Source organism: Calypte anna, chromosome 19, assembly GCF_003957555.1.
Source record: "Calypte anna isolate BGI_N300 chromosome 19, bCalAnn1_v1.p, whole genome shotgun sequence".
Lineage (NCBI taxonomy): Eukaryota > Metazoa > Chordata > Aves > Apodiformes > Trochilidae > Calypte > Calypte anna.
Window position 1 is genome coordinate 2,443,602 of NC_044264.1, and position 26,563 is coordinate 2,470,164.

At 47.8% G+C, this 26,563-nt stretch overlaps 1 protein-coding gene across 1 annotated transcript in view; it reads right to left on the reverse strand.

The window, feature by feature from the left end:
* CLIP2 (CAP-Gly domain containing linker protein 2) overlaps nt 1-25,355 on the reverse strand; it is an 85,076-nt gene extending 59,721 nt beyond the window's left edge. Inside the window, exons 1-2 of the mRNA XM_030462446.1 lie at nt 25,054-25,355; nt 8,396-8,606 (exon numbers count right to left, since the gene is read on the reverse strand). Coding sequence (XP_030318306.1) covers nt 8,396-8,507 — 112 coding nt within the window. The 5' untranslated portion in view covers nt 8,508-8,606; nt 25,054-25,355. The remainder of the gene's footprint in view (nt 1-8,395; nt 8,607-25,053) is intronic.
* Nucleotides 25,356-26,563: the final 1,208 nt, after the last annotated feature.

A 26,563-nucleotide genomic window follows, 5' to 3' on the forward strand; every position in this document is an offset into this window, starting at 1 on the left:
CACCTGATTTTCAAGGTAATTTATCAAGACTTTGCTGTTAACCCTGTTGCAGATAACTAAAAAGGAATAAAGATCTCCCACTGAGGAAGGGAAGAGCAAGGAATAACCCTACAGAGTTTAAGGTGGAGATGAGATTTAGACTCCTCCAGCAGAATTCAGCCAGGTACAGCTCCTTAATGATGGAGACTGGATGTGTGCAAGGTTAACTTGGTATCCATACAGAACCCTTTCTGAGAGCAGAAGCAGCCCTCAGAAGAAAGCAGCATTTCTAGAAAACAAAGTTAACTCCTTCCTTGCCCCAAAAACCAGATTCAAGCCTGATAAAAAGATTATGCCACACAATTTCCAAAGGAAACCTCCTTCAGTTGTGAAGAGAGACTTGGGATGTAAGTCCAGTCCCTCTGTTGGCCTCTTCTCATTCCCTGATGTGATGGATCAGACTCAGGAGCTCTGATCCCAAATCCCACCTAAGGCAAACTCAATGCCTGCACCCAGCAAACTCATCCAGGAGTTTCCAAGGTTGGAGCTCATTCCCCTTGGCCCAGCAGGAACCATTCCCTGGGATGTCACCAGCAACCAAAACCCAAGCTACTAACTACCCCAACAACTAGCACAGCTCAGGCTCCTCAAACCCTCCTTACAGTACACTTAGTTTAATTACCTCCTGATCTTAAAGGTCTTTTCCAACCAAAAAAATTCTGTCATTCTATATTCTGTATTCTTCTAGGGCTCTTTCCTGGCCCTGTGAGCATTCCAGTCTGCTTTGCTTTTAGTTTTAGAGAACAAAAGCATCACAGAGCATTTGCAAAGGCAGCCAATATCCCAGCAAATATTAATAGTCCTGGGCATTTATTTTTATGAAAATGTACCTTCCAGGTTACCTTACACCTAGAGGTAAATAAGACATTCACAGGCTCCTGACAATGCAGTGTAGTTTAGTTATCACAGTACAGTTTTTGGCAATAAAGCCAGGCACCTGCTGGAAAAGTTTTGACTCTCACCGTGCCTAAATATGACTTTCAGGGCACAGAAACGTGCAAAAAGACAGGATCCATCTGTAAAATTCCACATCTAGGCTGGATGTGTTTATATCTCATAGGAAATAACAGGTTTGGGCTTTTTTGCTCCAGGACTGAAGTCCCAGCTCCATCAGCAAACATTAACAGCCCTTTATTTCCTTGCATTTTTGCCAGAATTCCCTAATTGAAGAATAGTTTTAAGACCCATAAAAAGTCCCATAGATGAAGGCCAGAGCCAGCTGACAGCAAAATGCAGTATGAAAGGCAAGAATTTCTTCTCTAACCAATTTACTCTAAGGCTGCTCTGGGCAGACAAAGAACTCTGCAATGTGACCACTTCCCAGTGTTCACCTGTTCCACCAGCTGGGAGGGCTGTGGGGACCCATTCATCACAGCTCCCATTCTCCTCCCATCTTGTAAAGCCATGAAAAAGCAGACTTTTTCAGGAGGAGGGGGGAAAAAGAAACCAAGACACATGAGCTCTGTAAGGAACAAGAAATCCAAACATGATATTGAGCCCTCGACCAACACTTTCTGTGCAGAAACCTCTCTTGCACGTGGGACTGAGAGCAGCAACTTCTTTGCTTCAAGCATGGGAAATAAGCCAAGGCATTTGGGGAAAATCCTCTCCTGAGACAGCTAGAGATGGATTTTCAGTCTGGTTTTAAGGATAATATTTAGCACAAAGCAGCAGAACTGATTTTTTTCCATTGTTCCAGCTTCATGGCAGAGAAGGGAGGGGGACAGTCAGCAGGGACATCACTCACCAAAGCTCATGTTTTCCAAGAATCCACCAGGTGCCAGTTCCCCACTGACTTCCAGGGGAAATGGACATTTAATCTCTCCTTCACAGAAAACAAAAGCCCTCACCTAACCCAGAATACCACCACAAAGAGCACTAATAACTCATGGAACTTTTCAGAGTGCCAGCTCAGGTTGGAGATGCCCTGAGTCTCCACCCCAGGGAAGTTTAAAGAGGAAACTCCACAATCTGATAAGAAACAGAGACTGAATAATTTTTCATGACAAATAACTTGAATATACTGAACATTGTGACAACAGCACATTTGATCTCTACAGAACCTAAAGCCATTAACTGTGAACTTATATTTCCATCCATGTGCAGCACCTTTATGTCTCCATCAACCCTTTATTCTGTTATCCAAGATGTGAATTGCCAAGAGTAGATAGAAATGTTGAACAGGGTACAGCTCCTCTGCCCAGGAAAGCAAGAGATGAGAGATGGATGAGACTCTTACCTTTCTACAAATGAATATGAACAGAGTGCTAGGGAAGAGAGAGAGAAAAAAATAATCAAAGCATCTTGTGGTGCTGAATGGGGCTGCTTCCAGTTGGCAGTCGGTCACTAGTGGTGTCCCCCAGGGATCAGTGTTGGGCCCAGTCATGTTCAATATCTTTATTGATGATCTAGATGAGGGGATTGAGTCCATCATCAGCAAATTTGCAGATGACACTAAGCTGGGGGGAGTGTGGATCAGCTGGAAGGCAGGAGGGCTCTGCAGAGGGACCTGGACAGACTGGAGAGTTGGGATGATTCCAACGGGATGAGGTTCAACACGGCCAAGTGCCGGGTCCTGCACTTTGGCCACAACAACCCCATGGGGAGCTCCAGGCTGGGCACAGAGTGGCAGAAAGGGACCTGGGAGTCTAGATTGCCAGGAAGCTGAAGAGGAGCCAGCAGTGTGCCCAGGTGGCCAAGAAGGCCAATGGCATCCTGGGCTGGCTCAGGAACAGCGTGGCCAGCAGGTCCAGGGAAGGGATTCTGCCCCTGTGCTCAGCTCTGGGGAGGCCACAGCTTGAGTCCTGTGTCCAGTTCTGGGCCCCTCAGCTCAGAAAGGAGATTGAGGTGCTGGAGCAGGTCCAAAGAAGGGCAACCAGGCTGGTGAAGGGACTGGAGCACAGACCCTATGAGGAGAGGCTGAGGGAGCTGGGGGTGTTGAGGCTGGAGAAGAGGAGGCTCAGGGGAGACCTCATCACTCTCTCCAACTCCCTGAAAGGAGGTTGGAGCCAGGGGGGGGTTGGGCTCTTTTCCCAGGCAACTCTCAGCAAGACAAGAGGGCAGGGTCTCAAGTTGTGCCAGGGGAGGTTTAGGTTGGAGATGAGAAAGAATTTCTTTCTGGAGAGGGTGATCAGGCATTGGAATGGGCTGCCCAGGGAAGTAGTGGATTCTCCGTGTCTGGAGATCTTTCCAAAGAGCCTGGATGTGGCACTGAGTGCCATGGGCTGGGAACCACGGGGGGAGTGGATCAAGGGTTGGACTTGATGATCTCTGAGCTCCCTTCCAACCCAGCCAGTTCTATGATTCTATGATTCTATGATTCTATGAGCTTTGTGTATTCCAGACCAAGGATAAAGGAAAATAGATCTACTTGCACTTTTGCAGACAAGACTGATCAGTTTCTAGGAAGAGGAAGGAAGTGTGGAGCTTTCCAAAATTCATTTGCATCTCCTACCTCTCTGACAACTCTCAGGCACAACTAGACAACAAACATCTTCTTTCAACACCCAGTCTGGCCAATATAACCCAGATGCAGGGTCTTTTGGAGCCAGGCCCAGGCTACCAGAGCCAAAAGACAGCTCAAAGCCAAGAGATGTCCACTGATACAGTTGAAATCTGAGCTTTACTATATCTATAGTTTTCTTTTGCAACTGTATTTCAAGTTCTTGAGAATTCTGCCTTCCCCCAAGGCAGCAAAGTCAAAGAGAGCAAATGTTTCAGCTCTGTATTCTGTAATCCAAACCACTCTGGTTTGATTTCATCAGGCTGGAGTCAGGTGTTCCACCAAATGCCTCAGAAAATGGAGAAGTCCCTTTGGCCTTTCTGGCAAGTGGCAGATAAGTAGGAAGGCAACACATAAACTGAGAGAAATCCAGTTCCCTCTAGAGTCAGTAAAACCCTGAGAGTCCCCCAGAACTCTCTCAGAGCACAGAGCTCAGGCAAAAATTCAAACCCAGCCCAGAGCAGAGCTCATGGTTTCTGCAGGGCTTCTCAGATGCCTCCCATACAGCCTCCTCCACACATCTTTTTTAGGGCTTGGTACCTTCAAAGGAGCCTTGCACCCCAGCAGGCACCTGAGGACACTTGGCTGGACAGTGACAGAAGAGAGAAGAAAAGCAGAAAAAGCCCTTTGCAAGATTCACATTAAACACACACACAAAATCATTTTCAGCCTCTCAGTCTCTGCCATTGTCCCTCCATCCATTAGAAAGGCCCCAACACTCACCTGGGGCAACCACTGGGTGAACACCACCAGCTCTGACCAGGCTGGACACACAGACACCTCCTGAGAGCTGGGTTATTATTAACCCTGCCACTCACATCCTCAGTGGCAAGAGGATGAGGGATGCAGGGCAGCAAGACAAAAAGGGAGAATGAGGCAAAGCTCCATCATCAAAGCTCCATGCAGCGCTACAGGCTGGGCACAGAGTGGCTGGAGAGCAGCCAGGCAGAAAGGGACCTGGGAGTCTGGATTGCCAGGAAGCTGAACAGGAGCCAGCAGTGTGCCCAGGTGGCCAAGAAGGCCAATGGCATCCTGGGCTGGCTCAGGAACAGCGTGGCCAGCAGGTCCAGGGAAGGGATTCTGCCCCTGTGCTCAGCTCTGGGGAGGCCACAGCTTGAGTCCTGTGTCCAGTTCTGGGCCCCTCAGTTTAAGAAGGATGTAGAGGTCCTGGAACAGGTCCAAAGGAGGGCAACCAGGCTGGTGAAGGGATTCGAGCACAGGCCCTATGAGGAGAGGCTGAGAGAGCTGGGGCTGTTCAGCCTGAAGAAGAGGAGGCTCAGGGGAGACCTCATTGCTGTCTACAACTACCTGAAAGGAGGCTGTAGCGAGGTGGGAACTGGACTCTTTTCACAGACGACTTTCAACAAGACAAGAGGACACAGTCTTAAGTTGTGCCAGGGGAGGTTTAGGTTAGATATTAGAAAGAATTTCTTCACGGAGAGGGTGATTAGGCTATGGAATGGACTGCCCGGTGAGGTGGTAGATTCTCCGTCCCTGGAGACATTTAAAAAAAGACTGGATGTGGCACTCAGTGCCATGGTCTAGCAACTGCTCCGGTGGGTCAAGGGTTGGACTAGATGATCTCTGAGGTCCCTTCCAACCCGGCTAATTCTATGATTCTATGATTCTATGATTCATCCCCTAACGTCCCAGACTTGATTAATCCCCAGAAAGGTAAGGAAATCCATCTTCTGGGGGCATCTGCCACCAGGTCCTTTGGCTGCAGGTATCCCCAGAGCTTACACCAGTGCCTGGTGTGGTGAGGATGTGCCTGGTGTGGACACGTGGCTCTCAAAGAGAAACTGCTTTGGTAGAGAAAAAGAAGACTTTCTCTTGGAATTTTTCCCCACCAAGGCTGAATCCCATGACTACCCGTGGGGGGTTAGGCCCCCCAGCCAGCACATGTGCTGCTGCTCTCCAAGAGAGGCATCCAGGCAAGTTGACAGGATTTTGGGATGCACACTTTGCTCACCACTTGGGATTATCATGGGAAAGGAATGGAGCAGAAAGCCAGCTCAAGGCTGGCGAGGCATCTGAAGAGATCTGCAGGAGGCAGAACAGGCACAGACACAGCACAAGCTCTTGCACAGGGGACAGTGAGATGATGATGCTAGGGATGACATCAAAGATGATGCTACAAGCCCTGTGACAGCCATGCACTGAGAATATGCTGGATAAACAGCCCCAGTAAGCTCTGTTCTCACCTTCATAGAATCACAGAATTGGCTGGGTTGGAAGGGACCTCAGAGATCATCAAGTCCAACCCTTGATCCACTCCCCCCGCGGTTCCCAGCCCATGGCACTCAGTGCCACATCCAGGCTCTTTGGAAAGATCTCCAGACACGGAGAATCCACTACTTCCCTGGGCAGCCCATTCCAATGCCTGATCACCCTCTCCAGAAAGAAATTCTTTCTCATCTCCAACCTAAACCTCCCCTGGCACAACTTGAGACCCTGCCCTCTTGTCTTGCTGAGAGTTGCCTGGGAAAAGAGCCCAACCCCCCCCTGGCTCCAACCTCCTTTCAGGGAGTTGGAGAGAGTGATGAGGTCTCCCCTGAGCCTCCTCTTCTCCAGCCTCAACACCCCCAGCTCCCTCAGTTCCCTCATACATCTCCTCAACCAGCCCAGTTGCCTCCTTTGGACCTGCTCCAGCAATCTCCTTCTCAATCTCCTTCCAGCTAGGAACAGCTCTGGCAGCCCCACAACTCCTGGAAAGCCTCCTGCATCATCCTGAGGGGCAGAGAAGCTGCAGCACCATGGCTGCACAGGACCAACCATCCCCAGACTGCTCCCCTTCTCCACCCTCCACCCACCCCCCTTTTTTTTTGCAGGATCAAAAATAATTTCAGAACTTCTCAGGCAAAGATCAAACCCTGCTGGGTGCAGGTTCTGCCTGTGCTCAGCTTGGCTTTGCTGCACATGTGTCACAGGGCAGGATGGCTGCAGCTGAACAAGGCACAAAGAAGCTCCAGCAAACAAGCCCTGCATTCAGGAAGGCTGCATCAGCCCTGGCCAGGGCTGCTGACAAATCCTTTCATGCTGCAGAACACTGGGGTTGCTGAGATGTCTCTGTGCAAAGCCTCTGAGGGCAAGACAGAACCAGGCTCTTTGCCTCATTTTGTTGTTTTTGGGGTTTTTTAAGTGATAGAAATCAACTGAAAATGATTCTGTGCCACACTGCAATTAGAAATCCAGCATGAAGAACCTTGAGAGATTCTCAGCTGGGAGCTAAATAGTCACTTCAGTGGAGTCCTGCAAGTTAATTTCTCAACCACAGCCAGATACCAGGAGAAACAAGGGGGAAATATAGAAAATGGGTCTGGGAAATAACTTCCAAACTCTCAGCTTCATCCTAAAAAATTTCCTTTGTCAATCTGTGCTTCCCTCCAGCCACCAGCTATAAGGAGCCTTTCAGTATCTTTGATTTGGACAGTGAATTAAGAAATTAATATTAAACACCCACTCAAATGCAGAAAGAAGGGTTCAATCCAAAGTTTCTTCTCTATACTTAGGGCTGAGTGCTCAGCTGGGGAGAAGCAGTGCCACTCCACTCCCTACAAAGCTGCATTGCACTGAAAGATCTGGAACTTGGCCCATGATCTCATCCAGTGACTGGTCCCTCAAACAAGAGTTTGCAGATGTGCAAAAGAAAGCAAATTAAATCTGTGGCTTTTACCACAGTGCTCAAGGAAAGAATTTAGATGGCAAGAGAGACGACACATACATTAGCAGTAACTGAAAAAAACCTCAGCTTATTAAATCTGTGAGAAAAGCAGAGCCCTGATATGGAACAACAGAGCAGAGCAGCAGCAAGGGGAGGGCTTTGTGTGGCATCCCTGTGCCTGGGATGGAACCACCTTCCTCCAGGAGGATATTCCTGGGAAAAGGGCACTTCACAGAGAGGGGTTTTTCTGTTTGTTTAACTAAGCAACACTTCTGCATTACTCTCACAAGAGACAGCAGTCTGGTGACCCTCGTTTTTCCAGTATCATCATCACAGATTCATTTGTCACAGCATGCTAAAGCAAATTTTGTCCAGTTTTATCCCCTGCATTTCTCACAGCTACAAGACTTTTTTGCTTCTGCCAGAAGGTTCTGTATTTTGGGGACTGAAACGTACAGCAAAGTAACCAGGCACATGGGCATCAGCTTGAATAATTATGAATTATTACATGCAAAAGTTTACACCCCGAGTATTTACTAAGATTTATAAATAAAAAATGTATAAATAAAAAACCAGCAGTCAGAAAAAAATTCCTAAGCAAAACACACCACAAACTCGTTTGAAGTGTTAATTATACTGCATAATAGAAGCCTGTATAGCTTATGCATACACTGGATAGAGATCAAGGGAGAGTAAATCCTGGGTATGTGTGTGTAGGTAAATCAGTATTCACATCTCAGGGCTTCAAATTAATCTGTTCAAACAAAGGCACTAATTTGAGGCAATCAGCACAGGACAAATCATCCTAAGTGCCAGGTTCTTACTCTTGCATTATCAGAGATGAGAAGCAATAGCTACAGGACACTGTTTAAGAAGGTCATGGGTGAGGTTCCCATCTGCCTAATTATTAGCAGCTCTTCAAATGTTAAATCTCTGTAGAGTTATCCACACACAAACAAACAAGGCAGGAGGTGGCACCTCTCACTGTCAGCCTTAAATGCCAGGGGATCTTTGTGCCTGGTTTCATCATTACCTGGGAGAAAGAGACCATTTACTCACCAGCTTACACTTGTTTTGATCCCTGCTCACAACCAATCTACAGAGAGCTGGGGAATTCCCCATCCTACTGAACATTGGCACCACAAGGCATTTGTCTTTAAGGCAAGTGACAACCTGAATCCAGCCCTTACCTTCTTTTGAGCTGGTGGTGACAGCAGCTGCAGTGGTCCCTGATGTTCTTCCCACGGGGCTGGAATGCTTCCCAGCCCTGCCTGGGATTTTAAGTCCACTTGGCTTCAACATGTTTGCTGTCTCCTGTATCTCAGTATTGCCTCCAAGAGCTGTCCTGGTATCACCATTCAGGCTTCTCCATGGTGGATCTCTTCTTCCATCCTTACAGAGCTGGGGGAGAAGAGCACAAAGAGATCAGACAGAGAATGGGTGGCAGGGAACCAAACAGGCTTCAAGAAAGCAATGCCCAGAGCTCCTTCCCCTCACATCCAGACCAGGGTCAGGATCTTTCATTTCTTTTCCTGTAAAACAAGGGTGATCATTGCCTCCATCTCACATCTTAATGCTACATCCTTAACACTGGAGCCCTGGGCCAAAGCTGAAGCATCACAGAATCACCAGACAAGGATTTCAATTCAGTTTGAAATTCCGTTTCAATTCAGTGACTAAAATTCTTGACAGCTCTTAAATTCTGAAGTCTCAGCTCCCATGCCAGCCAAACCCCAATTCTGCTGCTCTGAGCACTGACAAAGCCCTTACCAAATGCACACATGCTCAGCACCAGAGCTTTGGTGTGTGGTCCCCATTCTCACCAGATTTCAGGGCAGCCTCTCCAAACTCACAAGAGGAGTCCAAGCTGCAGCTTTTTCAGCTCCTGCACTAAGAACAAATCCAAAACCTTGTCCAGAAAAAGGATCTGACCCCATGGATTTGCAGATACTCCTTAGTGAAGGCACCTAAGTCTTCCCTATGCCATTCCCTTTCCCAAGTGGAATAAAACCTCCCAGCTCCTTGCAAGCACGTTGCATGAGCAAAGACACAACTCCTCTAAGTTTTATGGGAAGAAAAACTAAGGAAATGACTAAGTTGCTTTAAAAAAAAATGCAAAAACATCCCTCATGGATCAAGAAAAACAAATCAAAACGTTGGGACCATCAGGCAAAGGAAGCCAAGGCTGACTGAGCAGGGGGAAGAAGGTGGCAGCAGAGAGAGCCAGGGCCAAGACCAAGAGAACAGCAAAGGAATTGCAAGGAGAGGCAAAGCAAGGCCCAGCCAGGGGACACCCAGACCTGCTTCAGGGGCTAAGGAAGGAGAATGAACCCAGCAAAGATTTACAGATGCTGCAAGGAGGTAATTGCAATAGCAGGGCCAGGAAGTGATTAAGGCATGAGTAAGGGTTTCAAGACATGCTGGGTCAGGGAGAGGGAAAGGCTGGCAGGGCTCCAGGGAAAGCTGCAGGCAGACACAGAGGAGAAAAAACAAAACAAAACACAAGGAGAATTCCAAAACTGTATTCCTGAGGACTTGGAAATATCCAAGACACAAGAGTGGTTCAGCAACTGGAGTCAGACATCCCCCCCCAGCTCAAGACAAAGAAAGAAGGGATGAGGAGGGAGCTGTGAATGGAGCCTGGGTGAAAAGCCAAGGGTTCGAGTCCAACTCTTCCTCATCCTTTCCACAAAGGATGCTCAAAGCTTGGGGTGGTTTCAGGCACATGCAGACAGCACCAGCTGGGGAATATTTCAGTTACATGGAAGTCAGAGCTGCTGATGGAAATCAGGGTGCTTGGATCACAGCACCAGCAGCAGAAACAACAGCAAAGTGCAAGAAGTTCTTTCTTCCTTAACAAGAAAAGAACCTTCTTGAGACAGAGCCAGCAAGGAGCAGGTGCTGGACAGGAGGCTGCACTTTCCAGCTCTGTTTAGCATAAAATAAGACACGAGTACCAGAGCCAGGAGGCAAACAGCACCCACCAGCTTGTTCCTTCTATCTACCAAGCCCTCAGCCAGGGCTCTCCCACCCACTCCATCTCATGCAACACATTTTGCCCAGGGCTAGCTTTGATTTTACAGAGCAACTCAACTTCCTAGCACTTCTGCTGGCAGGTGATGTGCTCCTCACCCCACCTCCATCACCTCCAACCTGAAGGTTTGCCCTCTCCACAAGATGCATTTGACTCTTTTACCTCTCATTGTCTGGTCCTGCCTCCTGGTTACAAGGTTTGATGCTGTACTTGCAGGTTAAGCAAGCTGGGGGTGCTTGATAAAACAGGATGGTTTGTATGTACCAACCAGGAATGTGGATGGGGGAAGGCTAAAAAGACACAAGGGAAGGATAAAACAGCAGTGGAAAAGAGATTCAGCAGGAGAGAGCTCAAGAAAAATAAAAATATTTTGCAGTTTTTCAGGCCTCTGCTCGAGGGGCTCTCTGGATCCCCAACTTTGCAGCCAGATCCATATAAACTTTAGAAAGTGAGTTTAGTCTGTTCCTCTTTTTTGCTGCTCATCTATGAAGAGACAGGAAGCTTTGGTTCATTCTACCTCCACTCCTCATCCCTGAAGAGCACAGTATCTGGTGACTTGTGTACCCAGCTCATCTTCTGCTTCTTCTTAGAATGGATTTTATTTTTATGCAGGAGGAGATAAATAAAGAGGAAGCACATTCCCACTCTGGAAAGAGCCCTGCCAGAAGCCTTTATGCAAACACATTTGCTTTCAACTAACCCCCAAAAAACCAATGAACTCCATGGGCTGCTAATGAAGCTGTCCTCTGAACAGATAGCTTCTCTTATCCAGAAATCCAATCACCACCTCCAGCTCATGGCCTCAATCCATGGGAGGCACAGGAGATTCAAAAGACTCTGAAGTGCCACCCTGCACCCCAGGGACCTCCTGGACCTGAACTTCATTCTCATCTCCAAGAGCTGCAGGATGACCAAAGCCAGGAATCAGGGATGATTGCTTTATTGGAGACCTGAAAACCTTGTCAGACAGAGGAATGAGGATGAGCTTGAAAGAATTTTTCTCTAAATACAGTTTGTTAGAAGTACATAGATAAAAATAAATGTCCAAGGTATTTTTAAACACATTTACACCTGCTGCTAGGGACAGATACTTCTCTGTTACTAGTTTATCCCCCACTTCAACAGTAAAACATACAAGTAGAATTTCAGGAAGCTCTGAAGGCCAAGCATGGACCTCTTCTGCAGTCATCTTCATCACCCAGAGCAGTCTGTCCCAAGCCAGGTCCCACGTTATTGTCCAGCCAAGTGATGGACTTTTAGCACTGCAGAAATATCCTCAGCCTGGGACAGAGCCCAACACCTCCACAGGGCACTGCCCTGCTCCATTAGAGATAACAACTTGCCCTCAGCTCCTCTATCATACCCTCAGCACCCCAGCAGAACCTTTCTGAAAAATCTGTTCCCAGCAGCAGGCACTGAACAGGCAAATATGATGCCATGGGACACCAGAAAGAGGAACCATTTCTCTTTCCTACTCACTATTTTACTTGCACAAGCTGTGAGCTTTGCCTTCTTCTCCAGCTTCAGGGAAATGAGGCTTTCCTCAGATATACTGTTGAAGCCTCTGTGGATACTGCTGGGCCATCAGTTGTGTTTATTTTGTTTTCATTCCTTTTCCAAAAGGAGACATTTTACAAGGATTTTCTAGATCTCAGCTAGATTCTTCCTGCAATCTCTTCACACTGGGATGAATGGTTCTGTCTGTTCCCACAACCAAGGAAAGCATCCCAGGAATGCACAAAATGAAAGCCTGCTTCAAATGACCAAAACATTTTGTTCTCCAGCTTTCCACTGGAAAAAGAGGACAGCTGGATCTGAGTCACCTGGGCTCTGATTCAAAAAGAGGAGCAGTTCTCAACTAAGTACAGATGTACCTCCAAAAAAAAATCTCTGAGACCTGGAGCAATAAATCTGGATATTCAAGTATCCTCAGTGCTGGCCAGGGAGCAGAACAGCACACATGGCAAGGAGAAAAACAACTGGAGGTGCTGAGACTTCAGGTATTCCCCAAATGTGGGAGAGGAACAACACAAAACAAGGTTTGGGAAGCAAAAGCCTTTTTGTCAGCCTCAACCACGTTACTTATCCCCAAGTTTTTTTGCTCCATCCATGACTCCTGCCCTCAGCAAGGCCCATCAGTACTTGCTTGCCATGGGGAACATCATTCCATTCCATCCCATCCCATTCCAGATGGACATAAGGAACAAGGCAAAGTCAGGTTCAGAACTACCCAGGAGAAAGCCCTTGTGGGGCTGTGGCCAACCTAAGGATTTGCTCATCCTGACACCAGCAGTGAAACCACTACAAGACACAGGAACACACTCCAGACACCAGATGGAGTTGGCCCAAATCCCACTCTGTGCCAGGAGCTTCCTTCTGGATGGATCTCCCTGCAGGAAGGGTTCACCCAAGACCAAACCCCAGGGGAACTTCATTTGGAATGCAGACCCAATGGGAGTTTAGGTCAGATGTATCTGAACACTGCTGGAACAGTAGAGGATAAAGTGTTTTGTGGGGAAAGTGTTTTGGCTGGAAGGCTGGGCCCAGAGAGTGGTACTGAATGGGGCTGCTTCCAGTTGGCAGCCAGTCACTAGTGGTGTCCCCCAGGGATCAGTGCTGGGCCCAGTCCTGTTCAATATCTTCATTGATGACTTGGATGAGGGGATTGAGTCCATCATCAGCAAGTTTGCCGATGACACCAAGCTGGGGAGAAGTGTTGATCAGCTGGAAGGCAGGAGGGCTCTGCAGAGGGACCTGGACAGACTGGAGAGATGGGCTGACTCCAATGGGATAAGCTTTAACACGGCCAAGTGCCGGGTCCTCCACTTTGGCCACAACAACCCCATGGGGAGCTCCAGGCTGGGGACAGAGTGGCTGGAGAGCAGCCAGACAGAAAGGGACCTGGGAGTCTGGATTGCCAGGAGGCTGAACATGAGCCAGCAGTGTGCCCAGGTGGCCAAGAAGGCCAATGGCATCCTGGCCTGTATCAGAAACAGCATCACCAGCAGGTCCAAGGAGGTGATTCTGCCCCTGTACTCAGCCCTGGTGAGGCCACACCTTGAGTACTGTGTCCAGTTCTGGGCCCCTCAGTTCAAGAAGGAGATTGAGGTGCTGGAGCAGGTCCAAAGGAGGGCAACCAAGCTGGTGAAGGGACTCGAGCACAGATCCTGTGAGGAGAGGCTGAGGGAGCTGGGGCTGTTCAGCCTAAAGAAGAGGAGGCTCAGGGGAGACCTCATCACTCTCTCCAACTCCCTGAAAGGAGGTTGGAGCCAGGGGGGGGTTGGGCTCTTTTCCCAGGCAACTCTCAGCAAGACAAGAGGGCAGGGTCTCAAGTTGTGCCAGGGGAGGTTTAGGTTGGACATTAGAAAGAATTTCTTTCTGGAGAGGGTGATCAGGCATTGGAACGGGCTGCCTGGGGAGGTGGTGGACCCTTCATCTCTGGAGACATTTAAAAAGTGACTCGATGTGGCACTCAGTGCCATGGTCTAGTGACTGTGGCGGTAGTTGATCAAGGGTTGGACTCGATGATCTCTGAGGTCCCTTCCAACCCAGCCTATTCTGTGATTCTATGAAATAACTCCTTATTTCTTAAGATTAAATATCTAGCAAAAAAAATAGCTACTACCAAAACATTAGGGTTTTCAATTTGGAACTCCACACCTAAGGAATGAAATTTGAAGTTTGCAGTCAGTCATGTGCATTGCTTTTCAGGACAAAGGTCCAGAAAAAAAAAAAGAAAAAAAAAGCAAAGATAAAAAGATAAAAAAAAGATAAAAAAGCTGTCAGCCTGAAGGAAATCAAGGTTGTCAAGTTGTATGGAAGGTTAATAAGAAAGAAAACAGAGAAGCAACAAAACAGTGGGTTTAAAAAAAAAAATCTGGACTCGTGCAAATAATCAGTGACTTCACAGATAATTATTTAAATGAGGAAATGTTTGCATAATTAAATGTACCAGTTTTTACCTACTTGCATCTGAGACAATCTTTTGAGAAGCAGTTTTCTGGGCCACTATTTAGAACACTACACCAGCTCTTCCTGTGGTCATACTGAGGATGGGGGATGCAAGGAAAGCTTCAGGTGTTTTCAGAGCTCCCACAAAATGTGGTGGGGGGCTGAATCTGCAGCATCAGAGCTGGAGCTTGGAAAACAAGCTCCAAGACCCAGTTTGGAAAGAGGAGGAATTGGCAGCAACTTCTCTGACCATGCAACAACAGCCACCCCAACACTGAGCAGGGGAAGTTTTACTCTTGGAAGGTAAATCCTCATCCTCTACAGGAAAGAAAACCAACCCCACACTGCCTGGAAAGGTCCACCAGCACTTTGGTTTCAACACAGCTTTTACATGTGTGTTTTAGGACATTAACATTAAACATAAAATTAAACATAATTAATTAAACATAAAAGCAGGAACTTAATTTTCTACCCATCTTCTGGCTTTGTATTTCAAAAGGAGCACAGAGCCTCCAGCAGGTTTCTGGGTTTGGATACCCCAGGAACCACTGGAGAAGAATAAATCAACATTTGCACAGCCTGAAACAACCCCTGCTCCCCACAAGAGCCAGGATTGCCTTTCCCAGTAATTCCTTCTACTGTAAATGCTGGAAACAACCCCTGAAGATCAGGATCTCCTGCAAAACAAAATGCTAGGGAATAATTTGGCCCAGTGTTTGCTGAAGGAGTTCTGCACTTGCTTCAACAATAAGCACACAGAATAATGGCAAAAAGCTTTTTAGAGCAATTACATTTATCAGTCCTCACATAAAATCCTTGCTGGCCCAAAGTTACTGTGGTGGTATTTTTTTTTAATTTTATTTTTGTTCTTGTTTCTGAGCATTTGGCTGCACGCATTTCATATTTTCAACCTTTTCTGCACCTTTCCTTGAAAATGGAATTTTCAAGCCGTAAAACTCCATCTCCTAGAGGTCCAGAGACCAGGATGGGCAAAGATTTGGTGTCCCAGGCTCCTGTGTCTGCATTGTGGGTCAGGCTGCAGAGACAGGGTAGGGAACTGGAGTTGGAATTTCTTTATTTGAATGTTGAATTGCCTTGAAATTAAAATCCAAAGGTCAGTCTGCAAAAGGGACAGGAAATTAATCTGATCAGCACAGAGAGGGGATCTGCTAACACCAAACTCTCTTTGCTAACAGACAAGGATTATGGAGAGAAGAACAGGCAATTTTATCTTTTAATTCCTTAAGATGATCCATCCAATCCAAGGGAATGATACCATTGCCTGCTCACTTCTCCCATTAGTTATCCCTTCCCACAAGCAATCAGAAACTCATTGCTGAAGCACGTGGGTGGCAGATCTGGATTAAATCCTTCCACTTAATTGAAGTACAGAGGAAATAAGAGAAGTTCATTCTTAATTAAGGGCAGACTCCTCTCCCAAGAAAACCTTCCCTTCTCCCATAGAGGGAATGGAGGGGGAATATTTCAGGGATGAAAGAAAAGAGGGCACTGGCTTCAGCTCTACCCAGGGAAAAAAACAGGGGATGCCAAGATCCTCCATCAGCCCTCAGGTGTTGGGTTTTTGCAGCATTCACCTGGGTTCTCCAGCCATAAAGCTCTTCCTGCTCCTCCATATTCCCCCCTCACCTCTGAAAGATTAACAGCTTCAAAAGTTTTCTTTTTCACTCAAGATTTGTAATAATTAACACAGAATGCAAAGGGAAAGCCTAGAGGCCTTTTATTTAAAAACTTAGGTGTTTTTGGAATCACTTCTAATGACTCTGCCAGACTAATCACCCTGTGATGCAGTGATAAAACAACAGCTATTAAAGGGAGAATGGGCACAACCAGCCCAGTGCACTCTAACTAAAAACCACAATGCAAAACCTGAGGCAAAGGGAGGGTAAAAACCCACAAAGGACATTCAAGGAAGTCATCATAACACAAACCAGGGAATTATTATGGGCTGGCTGATGAGCTCAGCTCCTGAGGACTGACACCTTTGTTGCTATCTAGCAACAACTCTGCACTAATTGCAGACCAAAACTCTTTAATTAGTGGAGAAAATCCCAAGGATGGTCTTGGATTTCCAAGAGTTGCTGCTCCCTGGAGTTGAGCCCTGGGAGAGGGGACAGTGTCCCTACAGGAATGTCCAGGGGAATGACACCAAAACTGCATGGCTGACCTGGGAAGGACACAAAACCCAGAGATTTCAGAACTGCTGTCCTCCAGGTCAGCTCTGACTTGACCCAAGGGCTGCTCCATTCCAGGAAAGGTTTCTTTTCAATTCTCTGACAAAATCCAAGCTTCCTACCCACAGAAATTGTTACTTGTCATGAGCAGCATCTGGACAAAAACCATGAGCAGAGCAGGCAGAGACAATGGCAGAGGATAAAAGTATTACCAGGGCTTGGGATTTTGCTACTGGAGGAACATTTTCTTTATTTAAATGTGAGCTACACAATAACTCAGCCATGCCACACACCCTGTGCACAACTGCACAAGGATCTGAACGCTTGGAACTTCCTGGCTTTGGACTGCTTGATTTAATGTGACATTAAAGCTCACCCTGGTACTTCATCTATTCCTCACTGGAGCTCAGGTTATTGTATAGATTTTGATTTGTGTGCTTCTGTAACCTAAAGTCTGCCCTGAACTTGGATTATGAAACCAAAACAGAACCCAAGTCCCTCCCCTCCCTGATTTTTCCCCAACCAGCACCTGCAATGAAGGTGCAGGCCAGCCTTGGTTTGCAGACTGGAACTGAAAGGCTGGAGATAAAAAGAGCTGAAAATAGGAAATAACTCATCTTGCAAGCTTCTTCCCTTTCTCCTCGCACATTTCAGTTTGTTTGAAAGGAGGAATTTTGTTTTGATGTTGAGTGCAGTGTTATGACAGCCTGTCTGATGGCAGTGCAGTCCTCCCAGTTTAAACTTGCAGATGATACCAATAAAAGCAATGCAAATAAGAGTGAAAACCAACATGTTTCTGGGGCATCAGAAAATACTTTGGGACACACTGGGCTTGCCACTGAAACCCCCACTCTGCTCCAGCAGTTTACTCAGATTTATTCAAAGCAATCTTCTGTCCACATAGGGACACATAAGGACAACCTTGGGGGTATCATTTGAAACCCTCTCCTTTGAGAGGTCTTGAGTATTGGTCTCACCATTTCCTGGTTTATCTCAGGATATCTCTAAACCTCAATCCCTTGAATTCAGTCTGTTTCAGATACATGCAACCCAAGGTGGTTTTTTTTCCTCTTTTTCTCTCCTTGGAAGCAGTAATCTCTAACTTCCCCTGGTATGATGTACTAGGTAGTCATCCCCTAGTGCTGGTGTGGCACAACCCAGAGCTGGGTTCTGCTTCTCTACATCTGGTACAACCCAAAGGAACAGGTCTGGCTGGCTGGATTGGGGCCAAAATGAGATTTCACATTCTGGATCTCTTGAGAGATCAGAGCCATGCAGATGGGGTGAGGATGGCAAGGACACAGGTAGGCAGGAGAGATAGAATCAGAATTGGCTGGGTTGGAAGGGACCTCAGAGCTCATCAAGTCCAACCCTTGATCCACTCCCCCCGTGGTTCCCAGCCCATGGCACTCAGTGCCACATCCAGGCTCTTTGGAAAGATCTCCAGACACGGAGAATCCACTACTTCCCTGGGCAGCCCATTCCAATGCCTGATCACCCTCTCCAGAAAGAAATTCTTTCTCATCTCCAACCTAAACCTCCCCTGGCACAACTTGAGACCCTGCCCTCTTGTCTTGCTGAGAGTTGCCTGGGAAAAGAGCCCAACCCCCCCTGGCTCCAACCTCCTTTCAGGGAGTTGCAGAGAGTGATGAGGTCTCCCCTGAGCCTCCTCTTCTCCAGCCTCAACACCCCCAGCTCCCTCAGCCCTTCCTCACAGCAATTCTGCTGGATCACTTCACAGCCTCCTTGCTCTTCTCTGGACCTGCTCCAGCACCTCAATCTCCTTCCTGAGCTGAGGGGCCCAGAACTGGACACAGGACTCAAGCTGTGGCCTCACCAGGGCTGAGCACAGGGGCAGAATCCCTTCCCTGGACCTGCTGGCCACGCTGTTCCTGATCCAGCCCAGGATGCCACTGGCCTTCTTGGCCACCTGGGCACACTGCTGGCTCCTGTTCAGCTTCCTGGCAATCCATGGATGAACCCACCATCCCTGGAGTCCCACAGCATTCCATGTCCTAGCCAGAGCTTTACACCACTTTACAGCCATGTCCCTGGCTCTGCTCCTTCACTGCTTAAAGGGGTTGTTTTGATATCCCAAGTGTCATCAATCTCTCCTCTAATGCAGGCAACACCATGAACAAAATTTTGTACAGAGATGAAGACAGAATCTCCTCCAGCCAAGCAGTTCCAGCAGCAGCCTGAACACAGCATGACACAGAAACTCTCTTAACACAGCCTGGTCCTGTTTCAACTATAAAAGAGCAAAAATCAAGTTATCAATTTTCCTAACAATATCAATCAATGTTTCCAGCAGCCTAAGGCAGAGTATATCATACCACGCCATAAACCTGAACCATCTCACCACCCAAAAGCCCCATTTGACCTTGACATTCTCATGGCACTGGGCTGGAGTGCTCCCACACCTTCCTACCCTTTAGCTTCAGAGACAAAAAGTGAAAAAGTGCTTGCAGATGCTTCAGAGACATCAAGATGAAGCTTGCAGGAGGCACTGCTTATTGACAGTATCATTTACTAGAAATATTTATCCATATATTTTAGAATATATATATATTCTACATATATATAATAATATATATACACATAGATATATTTACTATAAATGTTTTATACATATAAACTTTTATTTTGCCTATGGAAGAGATTTATCAAGCTCAAAAAGCTACTTTACAGTAGATTCTGATTGAACACGAGAGGAAAATATTTCACTCTGAGGACAGGCAGAGATTGGAATGGTCTCCCAGGGGAAAGTGGTGGATTCCCCCACTATGAAAATGGTTTATCTCAGGTTGATGGGGTGCTGAGACATCTCATATGAACAATAGTATTAGAAGGGTTGGACCAGATGATCCTTTAGGGCCCTTCCAATCTGACGTTCTGTGATTCTCTGACCCCAATCAAAGCCTAGAGAAATGGATGTGCAAAATACAAACTGGGTAAATAAACCAAAACTGCTTTATTTGAGCTTCCCCTGCTCAGCAGCACATTTCACACAATTCTGTCTTTCTGTGCCACGTTGTCCACCACCAAAGCTCCATCAGGAGTGGTGATTGGTCACCACCCACATCATCCCAAACTTCCCAGCTGGGAAACAGAAGTCCAGAGGGGAAAAAAAAAACAAAACCCAAACCCAACACTTATTCAAGGTTGCAGAGTGACCTACTCCAGTTTGCACAGCAAGGATTCTCAGTTATAAAACACTAAATATAGCTAAGGAGCAGCCTGCCATCACCACCAGCACAGGCTTCACGTGGAAGGCTGGTGAGAGCCCCTGAGGTGCTATAAAACCCAATATATGACAGCCTAACAAGAGGCTAAAAAGCCCATTAAAATCACAGAAGTGCCTCTCCATGTCTTCCAGCCTCTTTTTTTCTAGGGAGGTTTGTTCCCCAGGCAGGGACACCCAGGGGATGTGCTCACAGGTCACAAATGGGAATGTTTGCAAAGGATATGGGAAAAGGATGGGAAAGTGCTGCTTGTTTCAAGAGGCAGCTGCTCTGGGGGCCTGTCAGGCTTGCTGAAAAGTTCCCAGCACTAATTGGCAGACACAGAAGTTTTCAGAGCATGATGAAAGATAAAGGGGAGGGGGGAAGAAAATGTCAAAGAAAAAAAAAAAAAAGAACAGAGCAGCCAGAGAAAGCCTTTGTGAGTGACTATGCCAGAAGTTGGTGCTTTGGTTTGGAAGGCTTCCTCTGCTCCTCCACAAGCTGTGCAGCAGAAGTTTAGGCTGTGAAAGAAATTGTGCTGGTTTTGCCAGTGAAATACCTTTGTAGAATAAGAGGAAGACACCTAAAATAACAAAGACAACCACTAGAACAGAGGAGAAGACACAGACTGATGAAATTCAACAAGGGGAAGTGTAGAGTTTTGCATTTGGGGAAGAACAACACAATGTCCCAGTATAGGTTGGGGGCTGACCTGCTGGAGAGCAGTGTAGGTGAAAGAGACCTGGGGGTCCTGGTTGACAAGAGGATGACCATGAGCCAGCAATGTGCCCTTGTGGCCAAGAAGGCCAATGGCATCCTGGGGTGCATTAGAAAGGGTGTGGTTAGTAGGTCAAGAGAGGTTCTCCTCCCCCTCTATTCTGCATTGGTGAGGCCGCACCTGGAGTATTGTGTCCAGTTCTGGGCCCCTCAGTTCAAGGACAGGGAAGTGCTTGAAAGAGTCCAGCGCAGAGCTACTAAGATGATTAAGGGAGTGGAACATCTCCCTTATGAGGAAAGGCTGAGGGAGCTGGGTCTCTTTAGTTTGGAGAAAAGGAGACTGAGGGGTGACCTCATCAATGTTTTCAAATATGTAAGGGGTGAGTGTCAGGGAGATGGAGTTAGGCTCTTCTCAGTGATGACCAGTGATAGGACAAGGGGTAATGGGTGTAAATTGGAGCACAGGAGGTTCAAGTTGAATATCCAGAAAACTCTTTTTCCTGTAAGGGTGACAGAGCCCTGGAACAGGCTGCCCAGGGGGGTCGTGGAGTCTCCTTCACTGGAGACATTCAAAACCCGCCTGGACACGTTCCTATGCGAGGTACTCTAGGTGGCCCTGCTCTGGCAGGGGGGGTTGGACTAGATGATCTTTCGAGGTCCCTTCTAACCCCTAGGATTCTATGATTCTATGACTCCCCAGTTCTAACTACATTATCTCACACTGGGCTTGACTGTCTGGAGAGGCTGTAGAAACTTTAAAAAATAAAACAAAATATTCAACACTTTGCCTTAAATGACTGAGGGCAGTCAGATGGATGAGATGACCTCCTGACATCCCTGATATTTGTGAGGTCCTGTCAGGGTAACCAATATCCACATAGCCTAAACTACACCCTGCCTACTACACCTTGAGCAAGATACAACAGGATCAGTTCTGACCAAGAGCTCTCACACAAACAATACCATTTTATTTGCATGATCTTTTTAAAGGAACTCTGGTGGGGAGCACAGGGTTAAAAAAAAAAACAAAACACCAAAAAGTGATTAGAGTTCCAAAATCCAAATATCCAACATCCACAGAGCATTTCATTCACAGATCCCAAAGGAGGTCAGAACCCCCTCACCCTTTCTGCACCTGAGAAAAAATGACAGAGGTGGAAAAGATTGCTCAAGATTACTCAAAAACCAGCAATACAGATGCAAAGTTGCCTGAATCCATTAGACATCAGTCTCTCTTTGAATACCAACACATCAAAGGGTTTGAAAAGTCCTTCTGTAGTGCTTACTTTATAGGCACAGAGTATAAATATTTTTCAAAACGAATCATTTGGCTTTCTGCAGAGTTATCAAGAGAGTCAGAGTTCAGAACATTAACCCTCAAAATAAACCAAACAAACTTCAGATTCCCTCTGTGCTTCAGGACAGACAGGGATAAGGAAATGGGATACCAGAGTTCACAGCAGGGCATTTGACCAGCTTGTGCCACCCTTCTTCACAACTATCCAGGTAGATAATCATCAGAATAATAAAAATAGTACCACCTAATTCAGTATCATATTTTTTTCCATAATACTGAGGTAAAAAAACCCAAAACAAAACCAAAGCTAAACTGTGACAACAAAATATAATAATGTTTTTACCTCTTCACACACCTTTCTTTGTTCATGCTGCATCTGAAACAACCCTTGTTATTTTATAGACACAATTTCACTTATTTGGGAGATCATTCCTGGGCAGTGGCATAGTTTTGAATTCCAAAAAGTCTGATGCAAAAATACTGTGGATTTGGTTTTGGGGGGGTTTGGTTTTTTTTGCTGTTTTTGGTTTGTTTGTTTGTTTTGCTTTATTTTATTTGTTTGTTTGGCTTTGTTTGTTTTCTGTTTGGTTGGTTTTAATTGGGTTTCTTTGACTTTTTTTTGAGGAATAGCAGTAACTCTTCAGTTTAAGGTGCCAGCCTCAGAGTCTGAGGCAATGAAGTCATTTTTCCCCTAGCAGCTACGAGCCAGAGCTAATGCACAAGAAGAAAAGAGCAAGACATTAAACCCAGCTAGGAGGAAAGGGAATTTGTTTTGTCCTGCACTGCAGTTCCACAAAGTCCAAGAGAGACAAACAGAGCACACAGGGTTCTCTCAGCAAACAGGGAAATGCTCCAAGGGGACAGAAAGAGACTTTGTACGAGGATGCACTGAGCAGCTTCCCTGTCAGGATCTGGCACAGAGATGGGAGCTTTCCTGTGGGATGGGAAGGGCAAACACAGAGAATGCAGGGTTAGAGGAAGACTTGGGGAGATCAAGCCCAATTCTTTTCTCAAACCTGAGCTTCTAGAGAGACCTTGGACAGTCTGTCCTCTTCATTAAGCATCTAATTTAGTTGTTACCAAAAAAAAATGACTAGGAAAACAAGGTCCCAGTCTTGCTGGGGTTTGACATCCCCAGTACTATCAGGCAATGTGCTCTCCCAGCTGAACAGGACCTGAAACTCTGCTGTAAATATCACAGAACAGCAATGAAAGAACAACAGCAAGAGATTGCTGGCTGGCTTGAACTCAGCAACAGAGCAGCTTTCTCACCCCATATCAGCAACTTCCTTGGTCATTCTTGTACAAGAACCCTCGGGAGGTGGAAGGGAGGGAAATGAGTCCCAAGGTATTTATAAATATTTACCAAAAAACAGAACTACCTCCAGATACTTCTAAAAATAAGTGAACAAGTGTCCAGTGTATGTTTGCAACAAGTCATTTTCAGCTCCTGCTACATATACTTGGACTTCCCTAGAGCTTTAAAAACACCTAAACCTTGCCATGTGCTGTATACACCCTGCAAAGTGGTACTGATACCATCTACCTGAGGGATAGAAATTGCTTTCTAGATTGCCTTGTCCTCACCACTTATGTCTCTCCCACCACTTTAGTAATTTCTCTGAGTTTCATGCTGATAAACAAACCCCACAACTTCGGTCAGAAGGAAGAACTGTGCCCTTACCCATTTTAACTACCTAGAAACGTAAAGGGAAGAAGAACTGGCACAGAAACCTTACACTAAGCAACTTAGCAACTGCTCCGGTGGGTCAAGGGTTGGACTAGATGATCTCTGAGGTCCCTTCCAACCCGGCTAATTCTATGATTCTATGATTCTAAGACACTGGAAAATTCCCCTTCGGGTTCTTCCTTGTTTCTTCTGCCAAAGCAAAAGCACCAGTGGGTACCTGCCAGGCTAATCATGGCAATGTCCAAAGCCAGAGGTGGCACATACCAAGCCTTGGCCTCAGCAGATGACACACTCCATGTTTCTGACAAGAGCCTCTCCTGAAACACACAGGTTTTTCTCTTAGCTCAAGGCACCCCCCCCCAGCAATGCTCCTGAGATGCCAGACTGGTTCCAGCACAGCTTCTCTCTGATGTGCCTGTGATGGCTGGTGCTAAGGTTTTAATCTGTGGCTTGTCTCAGAGCTGAGCCTTTGAAGTTCTGTACTCTCCCTGATTTCTGGCAGGCACAGTGACACTTTTTTTTTTTTTTTTTTTGGTGAGAACACAGCTGTTTGATGCAGGTTCTCTCCTCCTTCCTAACCCTGGCAGGCTGTAACAGCAGGCAGGTATTTCATTCACCTGCCAAAATCCAGACCCAAGTTTAAGAACAAGCAGTAGCACCACATCTAAACCATCACCTGCCCAGCTATGGAGGGACAGGACCTGTGCTGATGAAAGGGGCTCTGTGGGAGCACTGCTGGGTCAAGGACACTGCAGGGCAGAGGCCAAGCCCAGCAAGCCTGGCCAGGCACCCCAAATATCTCTCTGTTCAAACACCTCCTCATTTTTCTCAAACTGCAAGTCACCCTCAAGGAAACACATCCAGCAAGGAACGGGCTGGTGAAACCTGACATCCATTGCAGCAGGATGAGTTCCTGAGACAAGGCTCGCAGGCCTCGGAGACTGATGCTCAACAGAGCAGCAAATAAAGAGTCGGTGCTGACACAGGGCTTTGTCTCCCACCACCTCCCAAACGCGGCTGCAGCCTGCCCGGGTACCCTGGAGATAACAACGCCTGCATCCCTGGGGGCCCCAATCCCTGCATCCCCGAACAGACCCTTTGCTGCTTTTTCTCGGGAGATACAAGGGGCAGGGATGTGCTCGGTCCATCCCACATCCCCAGAGCCATCGGTACCCGAACCACTCGGGCTTTCTTCAAGCAGCTCCTTGCTACAGACAACCCCCCCCCCCCACCCCATCATCAAACGTGTGCTTAACGTCGACATCCGGATCATTAAAGAACAAAAAATGCAGAGAGCAGACCCAGCTCAAGCTTCCGAGAGACAAAAGAGAATTTCCCTCCCGTTCCCAACCCGAAACCTCGCTCGGCACCGCGGAACCGCAGCTGCCACCCGCACCCATCCCCGGGCCCTGCTTCCCCAGCCCCCTCGCTCTCTGTCACCCGTGGGTGCCCCCTCCAGAGCCCCGCTGTGTCCCGCAGGTGGGTGTCAGCCCCGCACAACCCCCGGCCCGGGGCTGCCCCGGCTCCCGCCCACCCCCCGCAAGCAGCGGGGCTCAGCCCGCCCCGGGCAGGGACAAAGCTGCTGCCCCGACCCCCGCACTGACAGCGCCTGACACCCGCATCACCACCGGGCTTCTCCCGCACGACCTCCACTCCCCCATCCCCCTTCTCCTTTGTTGCCGGGATGGGGTGGGCTCCCCCCAGGGCTGTCCCGCTCCCCTCCCCGCTATTCCCCCCCCTTACCCTCTCATAGCCCCGCGGGGGTGCGGAGCGGGATCCTCCGCAGGCTGCAGCCCCTGGCAGGCGGCCGCACGGCCACTCCCTGCGCGGCCGCGGCAGGGCCGAGTCGGGAAGGAGGCGGGAGGGAAGGAGGGAGGGATGAGGGAGGGATGGAGCGAGGGAAGGAGGCGGGAGCTCGGCGGCTCTGCCGGTACCGGGGCCGTGGGTTCGGTCCCGGTTTCACGACCGCCGCCCGCACGGGCACGGGGGGGCCCGCACGAACAAAGGGGCAGCCCCGCGCTGAAATCCTCCTGGTTGCCGGACCCCGGCGCCGCCGGAAGCCGGGTGGGAGGGTGGAAAGACAGCGAGCTCTTGGCAACCCTTAAAAAAAAAAGAAAAAGGAAAAAAAAGCGTAATTGCTCGGCAGAGCTGATTTCCTCCTCGCAGTCCGGTCTCGGGAAAGGAGGAGCTCTAAGCACACCTGGATTTACGTGGTAGCGAATTTGATTGATTGGAGAAAGGTAGGAAGGATTGGAGGTGCCTACTGGAAAAAAAAAAAGGAAAGAGCCCTGATCAGCAGGGCTTGGGTGCAACAAAGAGAAAGCACCTGCAGCCTTGGAAAGTCGTCCATTCAAAGCCAGGAAGGGTGCACTCTCAGTGCATCATTGATCATCATTACTGGTGCCTAAAACCTCAGCTGGTGACTCCCAGAGCCTCTGGGCTGACATGAGGTGGAGACATAACCTTGCAGGGTCACCTCTAGTGCCTGTCCCCTGGGACTTATACATCTTTAATTCAGGTGGAAGTGCTGCTTGCAAGGGTTACAACTCCATCTGATGCAGTCTCCCAGCTCTAAGGACACCCCAGACCAACCTCAAGGGTTTTCATTTTGCACATCAGCCACTATGGTGGAAGACCCCAGGCCATATGGAAGAGAAGAGGGTCCCACCTGGCAAGAGACCCAAAATTTGGTGCTGTGATTCTGTGTGGGGCCAGGAAAGCCCAGCAGAGATTCAAACAGCAAAGCAGAGAAGAACAGAGCTGAGGTTGACTGGGCACCACCCAGAATATGAGATCTGACAGCCCTGGCCTCAGTAAGACACTCCAGCCCCAAGAGGCTGCCACAAGCATCCTCATTTCCAGCTCACAGGAAGGAAGCCCAAGTGAAGCAAAATGGCTGAAATGAGTCCAAAATAGAACCTGAAGCACCTGACTCTGATCAGCTGTTAGTTCACTGTCTTTCCTTGATACCTTCCCTACATCCAGGCTCAAGCCATTGCTCTGTGGTTCTGGATACAGGAATTTTTGTCTCCTCCCTCCTCTGTAGTTGCCCAGGAGACAGTGTGGCACCAGAGGAAAAGCTGCCTACTGACTCAGGCTCTGGACTCCAGGGGAGGTGTTGCTTCTCCACCCAGTTTCACCCCCCAGTTGCCAGCTCTGCCAGTTTGCATCCTTAGGGCTGAGCTTTGTTGCTTATCAGACTGGTGCTGGGGTGATGCTGGTGGGTGACCTCCCTTGGTGACCTCCAGAGAGC